Raw genomic sequence first — 22,984 nt, 5'->3', positions numbered from 1 at the left:
GGTGTCTGAGGCTTCACATCCTATCTATCTAAGAATATGGTGCTGTTCAAAGCTGTATACAACGTGGGATTTAAGAGACTGATGCACACTTTAGATGGAAACAGGAAAACGCGAAGTTTTCCCGAACAGGAAAACTCATCTACTACAGCCTTGGGGTGTGTGTGTGTGGTATATATATATATATATATATATATATATATATATATACACACACACACACATATACATAAATATATATATATATATATATATATATATATATATATATATATATATATATATATATATATGGTATAAGCAGGAAAATCCAGAGCTAGAAATTTTAATCATTTAATGCACTCCACTTCATGTCAGGTGGTTCTTTGCCTCCACGGTATGCATTAAAATGATGTAATGCACACCTAGCCATGGATTATCCCTTACCTAAGTTATTTACTGAATACATATGAAAGGAATAACTTAAGCAAAGTTTTACTGTTAAGGAAAAGCTAACAGTCTCCACTTAGTATGAAATAATGTTTGATTCAGTTCATTGTAAGTAAAATTAAGTCCTCATTAAATTAACAAGTTAGTTAAAACTGTAAAGAGTGTATATAAATGACTAAAGGACTGTCTATAATGTTGTGCAGTAAACTCCAGGGAAAGAGATCAGAATCACCAGCACCCAGCTGTATCTCCATGAAGAGTGATTGGTCTATGGATATTCCTCTGGAGTTTAAAGATGGAGACTCCTCACTTCTACACAGGTAACATCTCCTCACTGTTAATGTCACTGCTAAAGTCATAGTTAAAGGGAAATTCCAATAAAAAAATAAAATGATACAGAGGTAAATAATCATGTAACTTTTATTTGTTTTATTTTTCTGTGGACTGTGATTTTATGTACAGCGCTTTGAGAAGCTGCTTTTAAAGGCGCTTTATAAAATAAAGTTTATTATTACTATTATTATTATTATTATTATTAACAGGAGTAATATGGTCACATTTCCTGGTTCCCTTCAGGATCCTGGTGGCAGAGTTTTGTACATATTGCAATTTGTTAATTATGGATTTAGAAACTCCGGCTAAAACGGCGTTAAAGAAGTTTAGCATTGGTCACAGTCTAGCTATATTTCTGAGGTGAAAAAAGGATGCTTTAACACTGCTCTGAACAAAAGAATCAAATGTGAGGCTGGTATAGAAAATTACTCCAAGGTCCCTCATTTTACTTTGGGTCTCTAGAACAGAGCCATCAACTAACAGAGACAGTGGACCAGATTTGCGAATTTGATGACGGGAGCCTATAAGCACAACTTCGGTTTTCCCGCTGTTCAGATGCAGAAAGTTACTGTTCATCCATGTTTTTATTTCAGAAATACAGTCAGAAAGGAAACAAACATCAAGGTTTTCACCAGACTCTGAGTGAATGTAGATTTGGGTATCATCAGCATAAGTGATAATGGAGGCAGAGTGCCAGACCTGTAGCCACCCATAGAAATAAACTGGGAACGGTCAGTAAAATAAGATTTAAACCCGTTTAAAACTGTCCCAGACACACCAAAACACTTTCAAGGCAGGTAAGTAAAAGACCATGATCCACAGTATTGAAAGCAGCTCTAAGATCAAAAAGAATAAGAATGGAAGTACTCCAGAATCAGAGGCCATCAACAAGTGATTGGTAACTTTGACCAACGCCGTTTCAGTGCTGTGAAGTTTACGAAAACCTGACTGAAGGGGTTCAAAGAGGTTATTAATTGTAAGATGATTACATAGTTGAGAGGCAACAACTCGCTCAAGTATTTTTGCCAAAAACTGAAGATTTGAAATTGGATGAAAATTGTTCAAATCATCCACGGAAACATATTCTTTCTTTGGTACAGGTGTAACAGCAGCAGTCTTTAGTACTGCTGGAACGACCCCAGTCTCCAATGATTCATTTATAATGCTGAGGATATTAGGGCACCAAACATCGAAGCACGGTTTAAATAGGTTTGTGGGAATTGGATCCAGCAAGCAAGTGGTTGATTTCATGCTGGATTCCTCCCTTGTGAGAGCCTCGGATTCAAGCAGGGAGAAATGAGTGAAAGAAACACCAGTGAATGCAGATGGACGAAGGAGTGAAGAGGCAGAGTCAGGTGTGACAGGAGTTTCTTTGCGAACATTATCAATCTTAGAATTAAAAAACTGAAGAAAAGAATTACATAGCTGCTGAGAAACAGGCAAAGTGGTAACAGCATTAACTTGAAGCAGTCTGTTTATGGTTTGGAACAAGTGTCTGGGATTATTTTGATTGTTTACGGAATGGAAAACGACTTATCGGACATTTTCAATTCATATAAACAAATGAATTATTTTATCGCCGCAGTTCTGGTACAAGATTAGTCAGGACACTTGTGGCTTTCTGTGTGTACGGTTTTATGTCTGTGTGCTTAACTGCTAGTGAGCAGGGGGATGGGAAACGGGCGGAGTTTGAGCTCCCCTCTGGGCAAACAATTCACACCTCTCCACGAAAACATTGAGACAGAGATAAATCAGAGAGCAGGACTAAAGCTTTTTTGATAGTAAAACACCGTGTACAACTTCCACAATAAAATTATAACATTTAAACCCAAGATCGGACTTGTATAAACGTTTACCACCTTACATTACCTACATAGACGAAAATCCAGTTCGCTCGCGGTTTTATAAATCATGCACATTTCCATCGGTATAAAGTCCATCAGCTTTATTGAAGAAAACGAATGCAGTGCTCCATATTTAGTCACAAATGTCCTCTTCAAAATGCATTAAGTGTTTTGATATCCCACTCCTCTGGAAATTAGTAATTAGCCATAAACTGAACTGAGCTGTTACTCGACCTTAGTGCAGCTTTTGATACTATAGATCACACTATTCTCCTTGATAGATTAGAAAATGTTGTTGGTATTAAGGGAACAGTCCTCTCCTGGCTCAGGTCTTATCTGACCGATCGTTATCAGTTCGTAGATGTAAATGGTGATTTCTCCATGCGTACTGAGGTTACTTTTGGAGTTCCACAGGGTTCTGTTTTAGGCCCACTGCTCTTTACTTTATATATGCTACCCCTAGGTCAAATTATTCATAAACATGGAATGTTACACTGTTATGCTGATGATACACAGTTGGATGTTTCAGCGAAGCCAGAGGACAGACAGAAGCTTAGTAAAGTTGAGGATTGTGTAAAGGACATTAGACGTTGGACGTTAACTAACTTCCTTTTACTTAATTCTGATAAAACAGAAATACTTTTATTAGGCCCACATGTAGCTAGAAGTAATCTTTCTGATCACATGGTTACTCTGGATGGTCTTTCTGTTTCATCATGTGCAGCAGTTAAAGACCTTGGAGTGATTATTGACTCCAGCCTATCATTTGATGCTCATGTAGATAATATTACTAGGATAGCTTTCTTTCATCTCAGAAATATTTCTAAGATAAGAAATATATTGTCACTACATGATGTGGAAATACTAGTTCATGCATTCGTCACCTCTAGATTAGATTACTGTAATGCCTTACTGTCTGGATGTTCCAGTAGGAATATAAATAAGCTCCAGTTAGTCCAGAATGCAGCTGCTAGAGTCCTAACTAGAACTAGAAGATACGACCATATCACCCCCGATATTATCAATACTGCATTGGCTCCCAGTAAAATCTCGCATTAACTATAAAATACTTTTATTAACCTATAAAGCACTAAATGGTCTCGCGCCACAATATCTAAGCGACCTTTTGGTTTTATATGATCCGCCACGCCTACTTAGATCAAAAGATGCAGGCTATTTGACGGTACCTCGAATAGTGAAGGCTACAGCAGGGGGAAGAGCTTTCTCTTATAGAGCCCCACTGTTAATGAACAGTCTTCCTATTAGTGTTCGGGACTCAGACACAGTCTCAGTGTTTAAGTCTAGGCTTAAAACGTATTTGTTTACTCAAGCCTACCCTGACTAGATTCTGTTCTACTACTTCGCAGTCATAATAATCTTTTTTCTCCCTCTCTCCTTTCGCCGAGCCCCACACGAATTTATGGAGATACTAGAGATCCAGATCCTTTCTGCCTCTGGATGGAGCTCAAATCTTCTCTAATTCCAGACTGCTGGGACTACGGCTGCTCCTAAGGCCATACAGACTTCATATAAATCCATAATGAACTTTTTCACACTATCTGTTGTTACCCAGATGAGGATGGGTTCCCTTCTGAGTCGGGTTCCTCTCAAGGTTTCTTCCTCTTAAAACATCTTAGGGAGTTTTTCCTTGCCACCGTCGCCACTCCGTGGCTTGCTCAGTTGGGATAAATTCACACCTTTAATATCTGTATACCATGTTGATATTTCTGTAAAGCTGCTTTGAGACAATGTCTATTCTAAAAAGCGCTATACAAATAAAATTGAATTGAATTGAATTGAACCAATTGTAGATACTTCTAGCTTTCAAACAAGCCCAAACTCGACATGCTTGACCACTCAGAGGCTGAGAAAATCAAACGCGTAATCAGCACAACTAAACCTTTTACGCGTGCGTCTCTAGTTGTGTGTCAGCGGTACAGGGCCGTGCAGAGAAACTATCAGGAAATGGCAGCTCCGCTCTAGCGGTCTTCCTGCAGAACTTTATATGGCAGGTTTTTGCATGTTTGGCAGTTTTTTCTTATCACTAGTTTTCTACTGGTTTTCGTTCAGCGTGCGATTTATCGGCGTCTTATAGTGGCGGCGTGCTCCCGAAAAACCCTGAATTCATCACAGCTTCTGGAGCAGTTATTTCCGAGTGACTCTTTTTTTTTTTTTTTGGAGGAAGACTATGTGGATTGAGTTGGGGGCTCTATCTACCCCCCAAAGAAGTCAGAGGAGAGGGGTCACTCGTGTGTCTGTCATTTGAGCCATTCGAGAGCAAGTGCTCTCTTTTTGTGTGTGTGTGAAATTATACATTGTGTAACAGAGTTCATGCTACTGCCATTTGTTTTCATTTTGTGCCATTTGGAGACGTTTGGTGCCATTTGGAGAGGTTATTTTCAGTCTAACTTGATTTACTTCTAGCTTTCGAACAAGACCAAACTCGACATGATTGACCACTCAGAGGCTGAGAAAATCAAGCGCGTAATCAGCACAACCAAACCTTTTACGCGTGCATCCATTGGTCTTGAGTTGTGTGTCAGCGGGTACAGGGCAATCAGCACAGCACTACAGGGCTGTGCAGAGAAACTATCAGGACTATTCGGACTTTTTGTGTGTGTGTGAAATTACACATTGTGTAACAGAGTTCATGCTACTGCCATTTGTTTTCATTTTGTGCCATTTGGAGACGTTTGGTGCCTTTTGGAGAGGTTTGGTGCCTTTTGGAGAGGTTATTTTGTGCCTTTTCTAAAAAAAAATGCTTGCTGTTTCTAGAAGTCTGCAATTTTTAAAGGCTTTGTGCCATTTTATAAGCTTTGTGCCATTTAGAGAGGTTTTATGTCATTTGGAGACATTTGGTGCCATTTGGAGACATTTTGTGCCGTTTTGGAGAGGTTTTTAACTGTGTTTGGATAACCGTACACACAATATTAGTGGTTAGAGATAACTTCCTCATATTTTGGGTGTTCATGGAGTACTTGGGGCATCTTTGAGACCAGGAATGGGGTTGATATCAACATTTGCTGTGAAGATATAACATTTGTGTTAAAAGTAAAAAAAAAATGTATAATTAAAAAAAAATAATTCTGAATATATTGGACCAGGTAGGCTAGGTAAAAGAAGAAATACTTGAAATAACGGGTAATTCTTAAAGTCTGAAGTGTCTACTTTCATATGAGCCATTAACCACTACTGTGGTGTGTGATATCACAAAACAAATCAATGCTGAACACAGGTACCCCCAAAACAGACAAAAATGCCATTTTTTGGCTACCGGTAAAAGAGGCTAATCTCCACATGGGGAACCGATATTAAATTACTGTGATCAACACCAGTATGGAGCAGTTTGTTGGTCTTACGTCGACAGGTAGGGACTTCAGGAGGGGATGAGACGATGGATATATTGTTTAGGACGTAGCAATCCAGTGTCTCGACTGATTCTGTAAGAGTCTCTGGCTAGGCAATAAGAGCTCTGTTTTAAATTTAAAAGCTGGTGTGTAGTGTACCTTAGGGCCATGGTCATTGACTGCACACTCACAAGGCCAAGGCGTTGAAATTCCGTAGCGCACCGTGAGCACAAAGTCATACAATCCACACACGCAGCCGAACCGAGGCGTTGATTCCGCATTGCACGCTGCAGGTTATTCCAGGTGGAGCACAGAAATAAAAACAATAGTCCAAAATATATAAAATGGCACCACCACATCGCAATCCTAACGGCACTAAAAACAATATAACTTAAAAAAACTGACAGTTATTTAATACAATATGACTTAAAATAACAAACGAAAACAAACAAAACAGTAACAGGAGCAGCAGCAAAACGTGCCAGCGTACCCTGTCAACCAAAACCAGAAATGATCTCAACTCAAAAACACTCAAACTCACTTCATTCTCAAAAACACTTCATTCATTGAGTAAAATCTTTCACTTGAGTAAACTATTCAGTCTATCTAGGGTTGGCAACCATCCACACCTTATAAACAGGATTGTCCTGTATTGAAAAGAGAAATGCTGCATCCTTTGTTGAGTTAATATGTGACCTGATTTGTCACGCTTTTTTATACCCATCGTTTCATACATACACTAAGTCTACACAGTGGTGAGAATAATAATAGTGAATAAAATCAAACCAGTTTCATAAAAAATAGCAGAGAATCAGAATATGGGACAGAGAATAACAGACACACACTGTGCACGTCAACATCATCATTGTCCTGGCTATGGAGTCTGTGGTTCTGAAAAACGTCTTCCAAAATAAGTTTTTATACAAAATTGTGTCTGTATTTATCTCTGTTTAGAAAACATTACCTGTTCATTCAAATTGATTTGGTAGATTATTTACAGCCTACAGGAAATAACCTAGAATACCTAGAATTAAAACAGGGCTAGATTAGCAGTGTGTTTTCTGAATGTTAATGCACTCAAAAATAATTATTGTAGCAAAATTAAAGTAAAGGTTTAGACTATAGTGTTTAAGTGATTGAAGTTATCTTCTTTAACAGCTACAGTTTTTGTTCACAGTGTTCCACAGAGAGCAGGAGACAGAATAGAAAAGAACATCATCACAGATACAGGGTAAGATCAGAACCAACAACATGACTGTGACACTGACACACTGGTATTATAAACCTCTCTGCTGTTATTAACTACAGAGTGAATAGATCATAGAAAATATTTGGACCCCATGTCTCACCACATCTTCCTACTTCACCATCTCACAGGCACGACGCAGAATCTGCTGCTGTGAATGAATTCCAGAAAAAGTTCAAATTAAACCTGATGAAGAAGTTTGAGTGTTTGAATGGAGTGATAATAAACCTGGGAAACCAAACACTCCTGAATGAGATCTACACAGAGCTCTACATCACAGAGGGAGACAGTGGAGAAGTCAATAAAGAACATGAGGTGAGACAGATCGAGGCAGCATCCAGGAGAACAACAACAGAGGAAACACCAATCAAATGCAACGACATCTTTAAGCCCTTATCTGAACAAGACAAACCCATCAGAACTGTGCTGACAAAGGGGGTCGCTGGCATCGGAAAAACAGTCTCTGTGCAGAAGTTCATTCTGGACTGGGCTGAAGGGAAAGCAAATCAGGACATCCACCTCATATTTCCACTTCCTTTCAGAGAGCTGAATTTGATGAAGGACCAGAAACTGAGTCTGATGGAGCTCCTTCATGTCTGCTTTAATGAAACAAAAGAAACAGAAATGTCCAGTTTGGAAAAGGTTCTGTTCATTTTTGACGGATTGGACGAGTGTCGTTTTCCTCTAGATTTCCAGAACACAGTGAGAGTGTGTGATGTAACTGAATCAGCATCGGTGCATGTGCTGCTGATAAACCTGATCAAAGGGAATCTGCTTCCCTCTGCTCTCATCTGGATCACCTCTCGACCAGCAGCAGCTGATCAAATCCCCTCTGAGTGTGTCCATCGAGTCACAGAGGTACGAGGGTTCAATGACCCACAGAAGGAGGAGTACTTCAGGAAGAGAATCAGTGATCAGAGCTTGGCCAATAACATCATCACACACCTGAAGTCATTAAGAAGCCTCTACATCATGTGCCACATCCCAGTCTTCTGCTGGATTTCAGCCACTGTTCTAGAGAGAATGTTGGGTGAAGCAGAGAGTGGAGAGATCCCCAAGACTCTGACTCAAATGTACACACACTTCCTCATCATTCAGACAAACATCATAGGAGAAAAGTACTCAAAGAAGCAGGAGAGTGATGAAGAAATGCTTCTTAAACTGGGACAACTGGCTTTTCAGCAGCTGAAGAAAGGGAACCTGATCTTCTATGAGGAAGACCTGAGAGTGTGTGGAATTGATGTGAGAGAAGCAGCAGTGTACTCAGGTGTGTGTACGCAGATCTTCAGAGAGGAGTTTGGGCTTCACCAGAGTAAAGTGTACTGCTTTGTTCATCTGAGCATTCAGGAGCACCTCGCAGCTCTGTATGTGCACCTGACATTCATGATGGAAAAGAGAAATGTTCTTAATCATAATCAGGTCTCTAAATGGTGGATGGAAAAAATGACAATCTCAGATGTACATGAGAGTGCTATAGATCAGGCTTTAGAAAGTCAGACGGGACATCTGGATCTTTTCCTTCGCTTTCTTCTGGGTCTCTCACTGAAGTCCAATCAGAAACTCTTACATGCCTTAGTAACACAGACAGGAAGTAGCTCCCAGAGCAAAGAGGAAACAGTTCAGTACATTAAGGAGAAGATCAGTGAAGATCTTCCTACAGAGAAATCCATCAATCTGTTCCACTGTCTGAATGAACTGGGTGATAATTCTCTAGTGGAGGAAATCCAACACTACCTGAAATCTGGAAAACAAAGTGAATTCTCTTCTTCACAGTGGTCTGCTCTGGTGTTTGTGTTACTGACATCAGCACAGGAGCTGGAAGAATTTGACCTGAGTAAATATACCAGTACACATAAGATAACAGAAACTGTTCTTCTGAAGATGATGCCTGTGATTGCAGCGTCCAGAAAAGCAATGTAAGTAAAGCTGAATATAACTGTTCTACTGTTACAGTGTTAGAAAGAGAAAAACTGAAAACACTTTGACAAATATCTACTTTGGGATGTTTTGAATTTAAGGTGATACAGGGTGGAGTTTATGCAAATAGATAAATTAGAGAATAAAAATGCATAAATAAATGAATAAGACTGAAGAGCAGGTATTAAATATGTGGAAGTCAGCTAATTTCATTTGAGGAAAAACACTGAAGTCTTGATGTTATGACTTAGTATCTTGAAATAATTAAAAAATGTTCTTGATATTATGATTTATTATTACCACAGTAATGCTGGTTTTATGTTGGATATTTGGAAATCTTGTGTTTTTATTTACATAAACCTTAGCTATATCACACTCACATCTAGAATCTTTAATTTTATCTTTGTAGTTTGAAGATTTTTTTCTTCACATTTTTCTACAAAATTTCTGTTATACATGAAGTGGAATTACACAGACACATGGTATATAAAACTATGTTTATTGCTGTAATTCAAATTTACAGAGAAATACACATAAGTAGCCTACCGGTAACAAGGCACAGGTGAGAATCATCACGCGTTAACTGCCAGTTTCCCCGCCCCCTCTCTGTCCGCATCCGACGATCAACCACGCCCCCACTGCCACAGTAGTGTTCTGTTATACAGGACTGTATCAGTTACTCTATATATTTTAGCAGAATTCATGTTTTGGTGTCATTTTCCATTTTTCACCCGAACACTACAATACCCAGAATGCAGTACACCAATACGTAATTCAACCATTGGCAATCCCTACTGTGATCAACCAATATTATATATATTTACACATGTGCAGCAGCACTTAAAATCAGAGGATTATAAAAGAGATTTGAAAGTGAGTTTCTGGGTCTTCCACTGGAGAAGATGATAAAGAAAACAGAGATTCTGTCTGTATTTAGTAAAAAACAGAGAGCAGAGAAGCTCCATGGTCAGAACAAAAGGAAAGTAACTGAAATAGGAGAACTTGTTAATATCTGTCAGCAAGTGTGCTAACCCTACTTGACTTACCCATGTAACTACTAGTAAGATGGCTAGTAAGGTCACTAATGCAAAAGTAAATAATCATGTAACATTGCTAGCTAACATTATGGTCGCTGTTTGTGTTGTTGCTAACTTCAGTTATTCATCTCTGTATAATTGTGAAAGATCTACAGCTGCTCTCTGCCTCCTGTTGTTCTTCTCTCTGGTGCAGTTCTTCTTCTGTATATTCTGTCTCGAACATGTATCACAATGTAACTATGGTCACTATGTAACACTAAATCAACACATCCTCGTTCATTGGTCCAAGTTAAAGATCGTCTTTGGTCCAAGTTAAAGATTCACATCCTCTTTGGTCCAATTTAAAGATTCACATTGTGAGCCATTAGCAAAACAAATGCTTTTTATCTAACGTAGTTCCCATCATGCATTGTTATATAGGATGGTTCGTTGGTATGTTTGGTAGAATTCAGGGTGTGAAATTATCACCCCCCCTGCCCCCCCCCCCCCGCCAAATGAGGGTGAATTGTCGGCATAGTATTTCATTATTATTTTACTTTAAATGCGCTAAGGCCATAAACTGAACTAAGTTAACTGCCGCTTGCGCTTTTGCCACAGATAGGTGGCAGCAATGGCAAAGAGCACACACTGCTTCTTCTTCATCTTATAGGATATGATGCATATATACACTGCTGGAATTTATATAGACACACTCTCCCTACAGAATGCTTTATTTTAGTGGCAAGGAAACTGGTTTGTTGTCAAAAGTGGAATGCTAGTTCCGCCACATATGTTGCTATGGCAACCAGTAGTAGGAATGTCTACTGGCGACATCATAGTACAGCGACTGGCGACTAGCAGCAAAAAATCACTATATGTGTGAATGCACCTTCACTCAATCTCATTTTTTATGGGCGGCAACTGAAAACACAAAGAGACTTTGACTAATTACACACTGGTGAGAATTACCAGCCACTCCGTCAGATGGACGACAAAGTTAATTTCAGACCCTGGACGAATTGCTTTCTCACAACAATGTTTAGGTAGGTTGTACGTGTCAAAATAACATCCACATGAATGCCGGGACCCAAGGTTTTTCAGGAGAACATTGCCCAGAGTATCACACTGCCTTCACCTGCTTGCTTTCTTCCCACAGTGCATCCAAGCTTCCGCTTCCTGCGCCGCAGAGAGTGGCAACACGACACAGCAGCTACTTCTCCCCTTTCTTAGTTGTTAACCTTTTTTATATTTTATATACTTTTATTTGTCTTTTTACTCACGCACTAACTTATACTTTATTTATTGGCACATTTTAGCCTTTTTCTTTTGTAAATACTATTCTTGTGAAGGCTAATTTACCGACTTCGGTTAACTTTACCTGAAAAAGGATAACGTTACACAATGAACACCGCGACCACCAGGCAACGAAACACCGGAGTCTTTAGATGTTGGCTGGAGTTTCCCTTTAAGCATATTGTCTAACTGCTGTTTGTACTTTTAGCATTTATGAAAATGAGAAGGTTCAGTGAGAGCTTTGAGGACTTGTTTGATAATTTGCACTGGTGTTAGTTCATTACGTATTATTTTATTTCCTTCAGTATCAGGTGTGATTCACTTGGAGTGAGAAGTTGGTCAGCTCTGGTCTCAGCACTCAGCTCAGAAACCTCCAATCTGAGAGAACTGCATCTGACTGTGAAAACACTGAATCTGACTGGGAATGAACTAGGAGACTCAGGAGTGAAGAGTCTCTGTGCTGTACTGGAGAATCCTCACTGTAAAGTGGAGACACTGAGGTAAGATCATCTCTCTGAGAGTCACAATAACTCACTAAAAGCAGCAGTTGTATACAGTGTTATAAAAGTGGGACTATACCTCTACAGACACACGATGGTTGGTGACAGTTGAATTTGTGAATTTGAATACCTGTGTGAATGCAGTGACTACATTTCCCATCCTGCACTGCAGCCTACAAACATGGCTGCCATGGACTACACTTCCCACACACACACACACACACACACACACACACACACACACACACACACACATTCTCCAGAATTCTAATCACACACACCTGTTGTCAATCTCACACTCACTCCACACTATAAGAGACTTTTTTGGGGACCCTTTCCTCTTTTTGTTTTATGTTCATTGATCTTGTTTCTTGTTCCTCGTTGATGATTCTTGCCTAGTTTATGCCTAGTTTTTGCCAATCGCCTGACCCTTTGCCTGTTATTTTGACCACGCTATTGTCTCATGATACAGATTTGTCTGCCAGTCTCTGTGTTTTCTGTGTTGTGATTGGTCAAGAGAGGGCAGAAAGTCCAACCTGAAAGACACGTCATCATCATATCAAGTAAACCAAGATAACAATCTGTTGATGAAGAGTGTGTCATTGTGTCTCTCTACAGGTTGTATAATTGTGGTGTCTCAGATGAAGGCTGTGCTGCTCTGACTTCAGCTCTGAAATCAAACCCCTCACACCTGAGAGAACTGAATCTGTCCTATAATAATGTAGGAGACTCAGGAGTGAAGAGTCTCTCTGCTGTACTGGAGAATCCTCACTGTAAACTGGAGATACTGAGGTAAGATCATCTCTCTGAGAGTCACATGACCTGCTCCTCAGTAAGACACATTCTCTAATAGTGAGACTGAAGCAGAAGTTTTAGGTTCATCATCAATGTCCTGAGGAGGAAGATTGTTTAATTTCACTGCACACTGATGATTTGTCACAGAGTCTTTGGGTCAGATGTACGTATGTGAGAAGCTACAGCACAAAATGTGACTTGATGCGACTGCAATGTGTCTGAAATTACTGAGAAATTTACTAAAACATTGTAACTAATCACACAAACTGCACCTGGGATACAAACTAAATCCACTGTGTGAGCTGCAGGGTTTAAAAGCAGCAGTGGAATGGAAATTCACAAAAATAGTGTTTGGAAACTAAAATCAGAAGTTAATGCCATAGGACTGAAAGGGTGAACAGTTAAATAAATCAAATTAGATTTTTAAATAAAAACAAAAAAGTGAGGTAAAGGCACTTATAAAAATTTCAAGCTACAGCAACAATCCTTTTGTTGATTTAAAAAAAAAAATTATTGTTCTTAAAGCTGAAATAGTGTTTATTCTGTCAGTGAATGTTCGTTCAGTATGTCTCTGTCTAGCTGCTATGAACAGGGTTGCCAGATCTGTGTTACAGAAGCAGCTCAATAGACAAGCAGTATTAAAACCATGCAGTTTTCCTCACTTGTTCTTTCACTAAGATCCTACAATGGTCTCGTATTATTCCACATTTTATGATAAAAAAAGAATGTCTAGGACTAAACCCACTGACTCAAATACATTCATATAGTAACACAGAGCTGAAGTTGAGAACAGGATCAATAGGTGTGTGTATGAGAGGAGATCACAGTGCATGCTCACTACTGTATGTTTTAATATACAGATATCATTAAAATAATGTACGACAAAATGTTCAAACTCCAATCCACAGCCAAAGAAATCAATCCACGCTGGTGAGTCAAAAGTAGCTCAATTCCTCATTAGAACCGGGGACCTGGCAACCACTCCAACAACACACATGGTGCTAATTTACACCAGGTTTCAAGAGGAGGACAAAATAACGTGTAAAACTGACGACTGCTAATCTGTTACACCCAATATTTCTACACTTTTTTTTGTGATTTTTCCTCAAATGCACAAAAATCTCAGCACATCTGTCCCTCTGGCTTCATGTTTTTCTTCTGTAGAAATTTTATTCACTGTGAATTTCACATCCTAAACCCGTAGAACCTGATGAACCCAATGTGCAGACATTATTACTCTGCATTAGCTTTATAATCCAGGAATATTTTATTTAACAATAAATTGTCAGCAGTAATCTTGTTTAGAGAAGACATGAGTGTTAATTCTCCTCAGAATGAATGTTTTTTGAAATCAGTTCTCACTCTCTAGGAGCTGCTGCTTTAAGAAGCTGCATTGAGTGACGTTGCTCAGTAACATTTCTGCGTGGTGTGTATCCGTGTAACAGACTAGTTCAATAAAGAGTTTACCTTCTCTGAAACAGACTCCACACCGTGTCTTTTCCCCCTGACTCTCGTACACTGTAATCAGAGGATATAATAAGATGAAATGTGTTTCAGTTTGTGTTAACACTGGAGCGCGCTGTCAGAGTGGAGATTGGACTCATCTGAGAGATGAAGAACAGAACTGCAGTTGGTTGAGGAGTGCATGGGGCAACGCCAAAACAAAGTCATTTTAACTGTGATAAAAACAAAATGATGTCTGTGTCTGTACACGTCATCTTTAATCACAGGAATTAGAGTAGGCCTGGTTTCCTTTTTTCACTCAAAATCTGAAGACTTTCTGAATGAATTTATTTAATAAAAATCTGATGGGGCAGTGGTCTATTCTGACTATTTCTTCTGTTAAAATCATCAGTTGAATAAAATGATTTTAAATATCACCACAACCAAATAATAATCCGACAGTTATAATGGTTCTCCTAATAGATTTAAAAGAAATCTTAGCTGAAACAGTTCGTGTGATTTATTGTTTTCTTCTGAAACAATATTTTGTCCTAATATCATTGGTTAGATGTTCATGATTTATAGTCTATAAGAAAAGTTATGTTTGAATAAAAATTGGTAAGTTTGAACTTTTTTGTTCGAATAAAAAAATGTTTGAACTGTTAGACCTGTAAATGTTACCAGTTAAACACCTTAAACCTCTTGGTCTGTGTCTGCTTATGTAACTTCGACACTTCATAGGGTGAATCTGCACATTTCCTCACCTGTTGTAGTCTATGTAGACTAATGTTAAAATGTTGAAAGGCAGTGCAACACTATTTTGTTTAGTTTACAATGTGTCATTTTGAGCATGAAATTAGCCGTTTTGCCAGTTGTGTGTGTTGGTGCGTTAAGAGTTCAGAAAAATTGTTAAAAGTATTGACAAAATTGTCATAGCACTCGTAAAAAACTGTAAATAAATTATTTGATAAAAGTGGGACTATACCTCTACAGACACACGACGGTTGGTGACAATGAATTTGTGAATTTGAATACCAGTGTGAATGCGGTGCCAAAGAGTGACGTCATCTCAGTGAATCACATCTTTTCTCAAAAAATGTTCATTTACTGGCACTTTCTGTAAAGTACATCATTACACCAGTACGTGTGAAAAATGAGTGTCTTTCTGTGTGTTGTGACTCATTGAATCATTTACTCAACTGATTTGTTAAAACACATCTTATTATACTAAAATGAGCGTTCCTACATATCTACTAAGAGTGTTGTACTGCTCCATCCTAAACCCTATAGGAAAATCCTGCACAGTTTGTCAATGTGTGCTGCAGGATTTCATCATTCCAGGATTCCAGCAAACATCCTGCAGAAAAATGAAAATCCTGCAGGATTCCTGTAGAGTTTTTTAAGGGAGCCACTGAACAGTGATAATGTTTTGGTCAGTGATAATTATATCTTGTGATTGGTCAAGAGAGAGCAGAAAGTCCAAAATGAAAGACACATCATCATCATAGCAAGTAAACCAAGATAAAAATCTGTTGATGAAGAGTGTATCATTGTGTCTCTCTACAGGTTGCATGGTTGTGGTGTCTCAGATGAAGGCTGTGCTGCTCTGACTTCAGCTCTGAGATCAAACCCCTCACACCTGAGAGACCTGACTCTGTCCTGTAATAATGTAGGAGACTCAGGAGTGAAGAGTCTCTCTGCTGTACTGGAGAATCCTCTCTGTAAACTGGAGAGCCTGAGGTAAGATTAACTCTCTGAGAGTCACATGACCTGCTCCTCAGTAAGACACATTCTCTAATAGTGAGACTGAAGCAGAAGTTTTAGGTTCATCATCAATGTCCTCAGGAGGAAGATTGTTTATTTTCACTGCACACTGATGATTTGTCACAGAGTCTTTGGGTCAGATGTACATATGTGAGAAACTGCTGCACAAAACGTGACTTGATGCGACTGCAATGTGTCTAAAATTACTGTGAAATTTATTAAAACATTGTAACTAATCACACAAACTGCACCTGGGACACAAACTAAATGCACTGTGTGTGAACTGCAGAGTTTAAAAGCAGCAGTTAAATGGTAATTATCTCAAAAAATAGTGTTTGGATATTAAAATTAGAAGTTAATGCCATAGGACTGATGAAGGAAAAAAAATAAAATAAATAAAAATAGATGTTAAAAAAAAACCAGGAAAACAACAAAAGAAGTAGAGCAACAGTGACATTAGCAGTATTAAAACCATGCAGTTTTACTCAATTGTTTCTTCATTAAGGTCCCACAATGGTCTCGTATTATTCCACATTTTATAATAAATAAACAGTTTATATGATGAAACCCACTGACTCAAATACATTCATATAGTAACACAGAGCTGAAGTTGAGAACAGGATCAATAGGTGTGTGTATGAGAGGAGATCACAGTGCATGCTCACTACTGTATGTTTTAATATACAGATATCATTAAAATAATGTACGTAAAAATGTCCAAACTCCAATCCACAGCCAAAGAAATCAATCCACGCTGGTCAGTCAAAAGTAGCTCAATTCCTCATTAAAACTGGGGACCTGGCAACCGCTCCAACAACACACATGGTTTTTTTACACCAGGTTTCAAGAGGAGGACAAAATAACGTGTAAAACTGACGACTGCTAATCTCACAATCTTTATTAAATTGAGCAGAATATGTAACAGCTACACTTCCAACGTTTCTACACTTTTTTTTGTGATTTTTCCTCAAATGCACAAAAATCTCAGTACATCTGTCCCTCTGTCTTCATGTTATTCTTCTGTAGAAATTTCATTTACTGTGAATTTCACATCCTAAACCCGTAGAACCTGATGAATCCAATGTGCAGACATTTTTACTCTGCATTAGCTTTATAATCCAGTAATATTTTATTTAACAAATTATCAGCAGTAATCTGCTTTAGAGAAAACATGAATGTTAATTTTCTTTAAAATGAATACTTTATATTTTATATACATTATATATTTATACTTTATATACATTATATATTTTAATTCATGACAGTGTTTGTTTTTCATGATGATTCAGACTTTTACTTCCTTCCTTCTTTAGTAATATAAATATAGAGAGAGATATTAAATCCTATATTAAATCCTCATGTCATTCTGAATAATAAAATCTTTTTACAAACACATCATCTTTAAAGTAATTCTTAAACCAAGATAAAAATCTGTTGATGAAGAGTGTGTCATTGTGTCTCTCTACAGGTTGTGTAAGTGTGGTGTCTCAGATGAAGGCTGTGCTGCTCTGACTTCAGCTCTGAGATCGAACCCCTCACACCTGAGAGAACTGAATCTGTCCTATAATAATGTAATAGACTCAGGAGTGAAGAGTCTCTCTGCTGTACTGGAGAATCCTCACTGTAAACTGGAAATACTGTGGTAAGTAAATATTTTAAATCATTAATAATAAAACATGTTGTAATCTTCATCCAAGTCATAATAATAGACAATGCTGAATAAACTATTTACACATTCACAGTCTGGCTTTAAAAAAGTTCATGAACCAGTGAGCTAACAACTTCTCCAAAAGTTTTTTAGAGTCTGAACCTGTTTTAGGTCTGATTACAGACAGTCTGATCTTCTCAAGAAAACCTGTTCATGTGAACGCTGATTAAAAAAGAGATTATGTTGAGATGTGTAAAGCCGGGAAAAAGTTAGAAAAAAACATTTCTAAAGATCTAGCGTGTGTTACTCAGTCCACAATGAGAGAAACTGTCTACAACCAGAGGAAAGTCAGTGCTGTTGTTCCTCTGCCTGAGATCGAGAGAGTGAAGAGTGTCATTGTGTCTCTGTACAGGTTGTGTGATTGTGGTGTATCAGATGAAGGCTGTGCTGCTCTGACTTCTGCTCTGAGATCAAACCCCTCACACCTGAGAGATCTGGATCTGTCCCTTAATAATGTAAGAGACTCAGGAGTGAAGCTGCTCTCTGCTCTTAAGGATGATGAACATTATAAACTACAGACACTGAAGTGAGTAATGACCTTTTTTAGGTAAATGTTAGGGAAAAATAAAAGACCTGATTATCATTAGTTTGCACATTTCTCTTTAGTTCCAATAAATATCAGATTACCAGGTTAGGAAATAAAACCAGTTTTACAAAATTTCACTATATTCTATTTAATCAGATTTTTTTCTAACAATTGTCTTTAATGCTGTTTTGTGTTCAGTAAAGTGTGTTGATTTAAAATTCATGTGAAGGTAGAAGACAGGGAGTCAGACAGAGTCTACAAAATATCACAAATGAGTGCATGAGAGTGATTGTAAATGAACACCTGGTCTCCTTGTGACAGTCTGCTATCTCTGACTTCATACTGCTGCTTTTGTCTGAACAAGATGATCTCTGCTTTTCCCTGTTTCTGATAAGCAGCACACTTTCTTCTCAACTCTCATTAAAGCTAATTAAAATGGTCATCTTTTATGCCACAAATATTTTATTTAAGCAGCCACTTTACTCCCTCTGACACTTCTTCCAGCACCCTACCTCCACACCGTGTCTTCTGTCTTTCCTGTAACATTCACCTCGGCTTCTTCTTAAAGTCTGCACTTAAATATAAACGTAGAACAAGAGCTAAATGACACAGTAGTGTTCATTATTTAAAAAACTCCAAAGCCTGTGATTGGATAAGAGCAGTGATGTGATGGGTAAATATCTGCTCATTTTCCTGTTAGAACTTGTGGAAGTTCTCATTTGTTCTCGCTAAATGTTATAACACAGATGTTAGTAAGAATGAAGAAATGTAGAATGATTAATTATAAACAGGAGATGATGATGTTTCTCTTGGAGCAGAGATGATTACATGTTGATCATGAAGTACCACAGTCCAGTTTGTGGTTATTAATTCACGTGTTTTTCTTTTATATTCAGGGTGTGATGAACATCTGTGTGTGTGATGAAGACTCTGGTGTTCCTGCATTTCACTGTTGGGGAATAGAGAACACATTTATAAACACATCACTCATTTAATTATAGCACATTAAACAGACTCAGAGACGTGAGAAGTGTGTGTTCATCATGCACAGTGAATCAGCCTGCACACGATTCTACACTGATTGTATAACGACCTCTGACCCCTGGATAAAATTCCTCAGACCTCAATCTCATAAAACACCTGAGGGATTATTAGGAACAGCAGGTGAAAAAGCACACGAACACAAGCTGAACCCAGACAGTGGAAGAGAGAGTTAAAATGGACAGGAACAGTTTCAAGACATTGGTGGAATTCTGACCTGACAGGATTGGCATGTGAGCAGTTTATCTGAGGAGTTTATCTGAGGAGTTTATCTGAGGAGTTTATCTGAGGAGTTTATCTGAGGAGTTTATCTGAGGAGTTTATCTGAGGAGTTTATCTGAGGAGTTTATCTGAGGAGTTTATCTGTGGAGTTTATCTGTGGAGTTTATCTGTGGAGTTTATCTGTGGAGTTTATCTGTGGAGTTTATCTGAGGAGTTTATGTGAGGAAGCCTCTAGGAGACTCACTATAATCACATTTCTCACTTTGTCCTTTGGTTAATTAATGTAGCAGTGCTGTTGTACTAAATATCAGCACTCTTGGAAAGCTGCTTGTACATTATAATTAATGGACCAGAACTAACTGTTGTATAATATATTTTTAATGTGATTTTACGTGAATGTTTAATTAAATAAATAAAAATCATAATAATTTAATTTTTCATTATATAGTTTTAATGGTTTATGGGATTCTTCTGTGTTTATGTGATTAATATTTGTTTAATATTGTAATATGTTTTAATATCTTTACACATTCATAGTAAAGCTGGATACATAATTAAAATTATATTGTATTAAACACTTCAAATGTATTGCCTAATTGTATGAATCAAATACATTTTGAGAAATAAAATACATAACTGTACAATGCTATTATTTTTGTTGTTTAAAATTAACTTCAGAATTTAACAGGAATTTTGTAGCAAAATAATTTTTCAACAGTTCTTCAAAAATAAATTTCTGTTTCTGGGTTCTGTTTAACTCAGCAATTTTAGAGTGCACCTTTTTGAGGAGACTCAACTGAGAATGAGTGTATATGAGCACAAACACCTTTCTGTTGTGTATCAATCTGTTTTTTTTATTTTTTATTATTATTTTTTTTTTACATGTTTCCCTCTCTCATCTATTTGGCAGGTCAGTAGTGGAATCTTTTTTCGTGTGTACATTGTAGACTGGCTTTTGACTAATTGAGAGCGTACTTAAATAAAATGCCTCCTCCATCCTAACCTTTTCACCTTTTACATTCAATTAATATTCTTTTTTTTCACTAACTAGACACTCAGTGGTCATTGTGATATTATCATATTACCTATTCTGGTCTGGACAATACTCCATAGCACACTTCTCTCTTTCTCCCCATCAGCTGTTACTGTGAGGCAGTTTTTGGAACTTCTGACAGATTTGTTTGTACTTTCACTTTAGATGAACTAAAATATTATTTCCCTGATGCAATATTTTGTGTTTTAGACATTCCCATGAAGATGGATTGTATGTTCTCTTTCTAGTTAGTGAACATTACTCATTACTAGTCAGCTGGTATCTTATGTACAGCTTGTTTCAGCTCGGTGCGAATATACAGTACAGCCTGTGTTACTCTGCACGTGTTACCTTATTTTATGTGCTGAGTGGGATACAATCATTTGCTATTCTAATATTTTGAGATACTGGATTTTTTTTTTTCCTTTGAGTTGTAAGCCATAATCATCAGCATTAAAACAAACAAAAAAAAAGGCTTGAAATATATCACTTTATGTATAATGAATCTAGAATATATGAATATATGAAAGTTCTAAAAAAACAAACTTTTCCAGAATATTAAAATATTTTTTAGATGCACCTGTACATGATATTTTACTTGTCTGTTCAATTTTAACGTTTTTGGATCAACTAAATAATAAGCAATATGAAATGCTTTAAGATAAATGTATTGCAATAAATTAAAGTCACTTAACACATGAGGCTGTAGAGTTTGGGCATTTTAGCCGACCTCTAATTCTGTCTAAACCGAGACCTCGGGCGCTGCTATGGAGCTCCTTATGTTCCAATCCATCATTTTAAATATTTTGCTCTACAGAGCAGACATTGTAGAACTGAGCAGATTTGTTGTGCACAACTGGTTTAACGCTGTTAATAACACTGTTAACTGGTTTATTGCTGGTTTTACACTGGATGATATTCAGCCCAATTTTGCTGTTGCAGACACAAACATACATCAGGAAGGATAACATTTGGTCATGTGTTTAGATCGGTGGTCTTAGAACCTATAATGTGACAGTCACTGGCGTCCACATTAGTCTAATATCTACCCATAGGAGGATGGTATATCCATGCATCCATCAATCCATCTTCTATACCGCTTAATCCTTTTCAGTGTCACAGGGAATCCTGGAGCCTACCCCAGGAAGCAACAGGCACAAGGCGGGGTACACCCTGGACAGGGTGCCAATCCATTGCAGGGCACAATCACATACACACTAACACACCCATTCATACACTATGGACACCTTGGACATGCCAATCAGCCTACCATGCATGTCTTTGGACTGGGGGAGGAAACTGGAGTACCTGGAGGAAACCTTCGCAACACGGGAGAACATGCAAACTCCACACACACAGGGCCACGGTGGGAATCAAACCCCCGACCCTGGAGGTGTGAGGTGAACGTGCTAACCACTAAGCCACTGAGCGGAGGATGGCATATGATTATACAAAACTCAGGGACAGATACAAACATGGTAGTACAAATGGCGAAACGTAAACAAAAGATATTAGGTTTAAAAGAAAAGCAGTTTGTTGAATTGTGGCAACAGACAGCGTGTCTCTATAACATGTCTCATCATACTTATATCATAACAGGACAAAAAGTGACATGACCTGGAAAGAAATAGAGGATTAATGACAGTTTACAGGTGAGTAGATAGCTAATTAGCACACAAACGATATTCATATAGACATATAGAATATTTATATAGAAATTTATAGAACATAAACGATGATCATATAGTTTACCAGTAGGATGATGTGAAGCACGATGTGAAGTTTTCCAGTTGAAGAGCTACAAACCTGTGCTGCGTCACTGAGCCCGTATCGCAGAACATAGTAATTATCTTCATTTAATCTGACATAAAGGACATGTTATTGTACAATCTGTTACAGAATTCTTATTGGGATCATCTCATATAAGCCTTTGTTGAGAAATGAATGAGTCAGACGCTCAGAATGTGGAGGAGAGAGTCCATTTGGACCTTTCATTTATATCCCATAAATTAAGTGATAATAAAGGGTTTCTCCTTTTATGCTTCGTAAGCAGAGAGATAAAAAGAAACAAAAACCTAGATCAACTCAAGTTAACATCTCTGATTAATATTTTTCTATAGTCCTACAAGGAGGTCTTAGCCCAGATTATAGAATACATGGCCAGTTTGTGTTAGTGATGTGTCGTTTGTGAATGAGTCAGCTCTATGAGTCCTCTCTCGTGTTAGTTATTTTTGTGAATTAATACAAGACAGAATAATAGGATGATCTTTTAGCCACACTTCACGGTCACGTGCACTTTGTGCACTAACTGAATGTTGTGTTGAAGTATATGTGCGTGTGACAAATCACGTGTGATAAGATTCTCAATTTTAATACATTTAATACATATATTTTAATAACAGAAAAAAATAAAGGCAAAATGTAGAATCTGTAAGGTAAAAAATATCATATGGAGCAGGCTCTACACTCTTAAAAGTTATTCAGGGGAACTATTACCACAACTTAATTAAAAGTGTGGTTGCAAGATAAA

The 22,984-nt window shown here is 37.8% G+C and overlaps 1 protein-coding gene across 3 annotated transcripts in view; it reads left to right on the top strand.

Moving 5' to 3' along the window:
• LOC128623003 (NLR family CARD domain-containing protein 3) overlaps nucleotides 1-22,776 on the top strand; it is a 73,293-nt gene extending 50,517 nt beyond the window's left edge. For all 3 annotated transcript variants that reach the window (XM_053649833.1, XM_053649831.1, XM_053649832.1), the window contains 9 exons: nucleotides 630-746; nucleotides 7,128-7,181; nucleotides 7,328-9,112; nucleotides 11,728-11,922; nucleotides 12,541-12,714; nucleotides 15,727-15,900; nucleotides 17,393-17,566; nucleotides 17,985-18,158; nucleotides 19,055-22,776. In XM_053649833.1, the coding sequence (XP_053505808.1) occupies nucleotides 630-746; nucleotides 7,128-7,181; nucleotides 7,328-9,112; nucleotides 11,728-11,922; nucleotides 12,541-12,714; nucleotides 15,727-15,900; nucleotides 17,393-17,566; nucleotides 17,985-18,158; nucleotides 19,055-19,061 (2,854 nt within the window). In that variant the 3' untranslated portion in view covers nucleotides 19,062-22,776. The remainder of the gene's footprint in view (nucleotides 1-629; nucleotides 747-7,127; nucleotides 7,182-7,327; nucleotides 9,113-11,727; nucleotides 11,923-12,540; nucleotides 12,715-15,726; nucleotides 15,901-17,392; nucleotides 17,567-17,984; nucleotides 18,159-19,054) is intronic.
• Nucleotides 22,777-22,984: the final 208 nt, after the last annotated feature.

The sequence above is a fragment of the Ictalurus furcatus genome, chromosome 19 (genome assembly GCF_023375685.1).
Source record: "Ictalurus furcatus strain D&B chromosome 19, Billie_1.0, whole genome shotgun sequence".
NCBI classification, from domain to species: Eukaryota; Metazoa; Chordata; class Actinopteri; order Siluriformes; family Ictaluridae; genus Ictalurus; species Ictalurus furcatus.
The sequence above is the reverse complement of the archived record's forward strand: the minus strand, read 5'-3'. Positions and strand labels throughout refer to the sequence as shown.